At 47.8% G+C, this 2,601-nt stretch overlaps 1 protein-coding gene across 1 annotated transcript; it reads left to right on the top strand.

Annotated features, from left to right (window-relative positions):
- The first annotated feature begins 208 nt into the window (after positions 1–208).
- LOC149479682 (uncharacterized) lies at positions 209–2,332 on the top strand. The gene has a single exon (XM_089708225.1). The coding sequence runs from the start codon at positions 271–273 to the stop codon at positions 2,233–2,235; it is 1,965 nt and encodes a 654-aa protein (XP_089564351.1). The 5' UTR covers positions 209–270; the 3' UTR covers positions 2,236–2,332.
- The last annotated feature ends 269 nt before the right edge of the window (positions 2,333–2,601 follow it).

Raw genomic sequence — 2,601 nt, 5'->3', positions numbered from 1 at the left:
TAACCTAACCTAACCTAACCTAACCTAACCTAACCTAACCTAACCTAACCTAACCTAACCTAACCTAACCTAACCTAACCTAACCTAACCTAACCTAACCTAACCTAACCTAACCTAACCTAACCTAACCTAACCTAACCTAACCTAACCTAACCTAACCTAACCTAACCTAACCTAACCTAACCTATGAAGTAAGGTCTTGAAAAGATGCTGGTCGGCCGACTCAGGTTTTACCTGTTGCCCAAAATAAGCCCCCACCAGTATGGCTTTATGCCACAGAGGAGCACCGAGGACGCCCTCTATAGACTAGTGAACCACATCAGAAATATGAGGGAGGAGAAGAAGATTTCTGTTGTGGTATCGCTGGACATAGAGGGAGCCTTCGACAGCGCCTGGTGGCCAGCCATAAAGGTGCGGTTGGCTGAAGTTGGGTGCCCGGGGAACGTGAGGCGGGTGATCAGCAGCTACCTGAGTGAAAGGGGAGTGAAAGTTAGATATGCGGGCGTGGAAGTGAGTAGGGGGACCAGCAAGGGGTGCGTGCAGGGATCCATAGGTGGACCAATCCTGTGGAACCTCTTGCTGGACCCTCTGCTATGGATGTTAGAGGAGATGGGAGTATTCTGTCAGGCGTTCGCCGACGACATTGTGTTGGTCTTTGAGGGTGATACGGCCCTTGAAATAGAAGGAAAAGCGAACCGTGTCCTAAACGTAATACACGAATGGGGTAAAGACAACAAATTAAATTTTGCACCACACAAAACTTGTGCCCTCCTTTCGACGAGGAGGTTAAAATATGACGTGCCACGGCTCGCTATGGGGAGTGTGGAAATTAAATATTTTTCACATATAAAAATACTGGGCCTTACAATTGACAGCGGCCTTACTTTCAACGCCCACGTCGGGACGGTATGCCAAAAGGCAATCGCCCGGTATAAACTCTTGGCTAGGGCAGCCAGAGTTGGTTGGGGACTTAGCCCAGATATTATTAGAACTATTTATGTAGCTGTTATCGAACCGACTATTATGTATGCATCGGCAGCGTGGGCACCCACCGTGGAAAAGATGGGGGTCCAAAAAAGGCTGAACACCGTACAACGGGGCTTCGCCCAAAAGATCTGCCGAGCATATCGGACCGTCTCCCTGAACTCAGCTATGCTGTTGGCTGGGATACTCCCCCTTGACCTCAGAATTCTCGAAGTCTCGAGACTATATGGGATCAAGAAGGGGGTGTCGCACCCAGCGTTGGGAGACAGGGAGGTGGAAAGAATGGCTCCGGCGATTGAGGACCCACATCCGGCAGAGCAGGAAGGGCTGGGGTTCGGGCTGGTGGACGAGGACTCGTATTCCGACGTGGCTAATAGCCACGTACATAGGATCTACACGGACGGCAGCAAGATTGAGGGTCGAGTCGGAGCCGCCCTTTCCGTATGGGAGGGGGAGGCCGAGACGAAGGCCGTCAAGCTTGCTTTGCCGCCGTATTGCACCGTCTACCAGGCCGAACTCCTAGCGCTCCAAAGAGCAGTAATTAGAGCCTGCAAGAGTGGAGTGTCGAAGGTCGGCATCTTCAGCGACTCCAGATCGGCCCTCCAGGCAGTCACACTCGGTTCCCCCCACCCCCTTGCTGTGCAAACAAGGGCGGCCCTCCGAAAGGCTGCTTCGCAGAGGCGGGAGGTCGCTCTGTTTTGGATCAAGGCGCACGCAGGGCTAAGGGGGAACGAAAGAGTGGACCAGTTAGCCAAGGAGGCCGCTCTGGGGTCGAAGAAGAAACCCGACTACGATCTGTGTCCTGTTTCATTCGTCAAGCGTATCCTGAGACAGGATACGATCGGGGAATGGGACAGGAGATATGATGTGGGGGAGACGGCTGGAGGCACGAAGCTCTTTTTCCCAAGCGCTGCTGCTGCATACAAAATAGTTCGGAAAATAGACATCACACACCACACCACACAAGTACTGACTGGACACGGTGGATTCGCCTTCTACTTGAACAGATTCAAGCTGAAGGAGAATCCATCGTGCCTGTGTCAGCCCGGAGTCGACGAGACGGTTTCTCACCTGTTGCTCGAGTGTCCGATTTTTGCAAGAGATAGATATGTTATTGAGCAAAAATTGGGCATCGCGATGACGGGTGAGAATCTGCCCGCGGCCCTGGGGGACAAAATGAGGAATGAATTTCTGGAATATTGTAAGTACATTGTTGGGGTGGTAAACAAAAGAAACTGTGATAAGCTGTGATGTTAGGGTTAAGTTTAGGATAGTTGTGCCGTGATAATTTGTATATTTATTTGTATTGGTTTTATTTTTATTGTAATCTTTGAATTGTAAATTTTAATGTGATATTTAATTACTGTATTTTATTATTATTTTGAAAATTCTATTGTATATTGTAAATTCGTATTTTAAAATTTGATTGTATTTTAATATTATGTGCCCATATTGTAAATAAAGAAAATTGTGTTTATTATTTGATTAAAGAAAAGAAATGTCTCTAGACTATACTCTAGAGAAAAAGCAGACAACACCCTGCGATGGCGGGTGCTTTTACAAAAAAAAAAAAAAAAAAAAAAAAAAAAACCTAACCTAACCTAACCTAACCTAACC

The sequence above is a fragment of the Colias philodice genome, chromosome 20 (genome assembly GCF_061535455.1).
Source record: "Colias philodice isolate Cphi_HAF_F1 chromosome 20, ilColPhil1 Martin Lab GWU primary, whole genome shotgun sequence".
Classification (NCBI taxonomy): Eukaryota; Metazoa; Arthropoda; class Insecta; order Lepidoptera; family Pieridae; genus Colias; species Colias philodice.
Note: the sequence above shows the minus strand (reverse complement) of the source record. Positions and strands in the feature narration are given on the sequence as shown.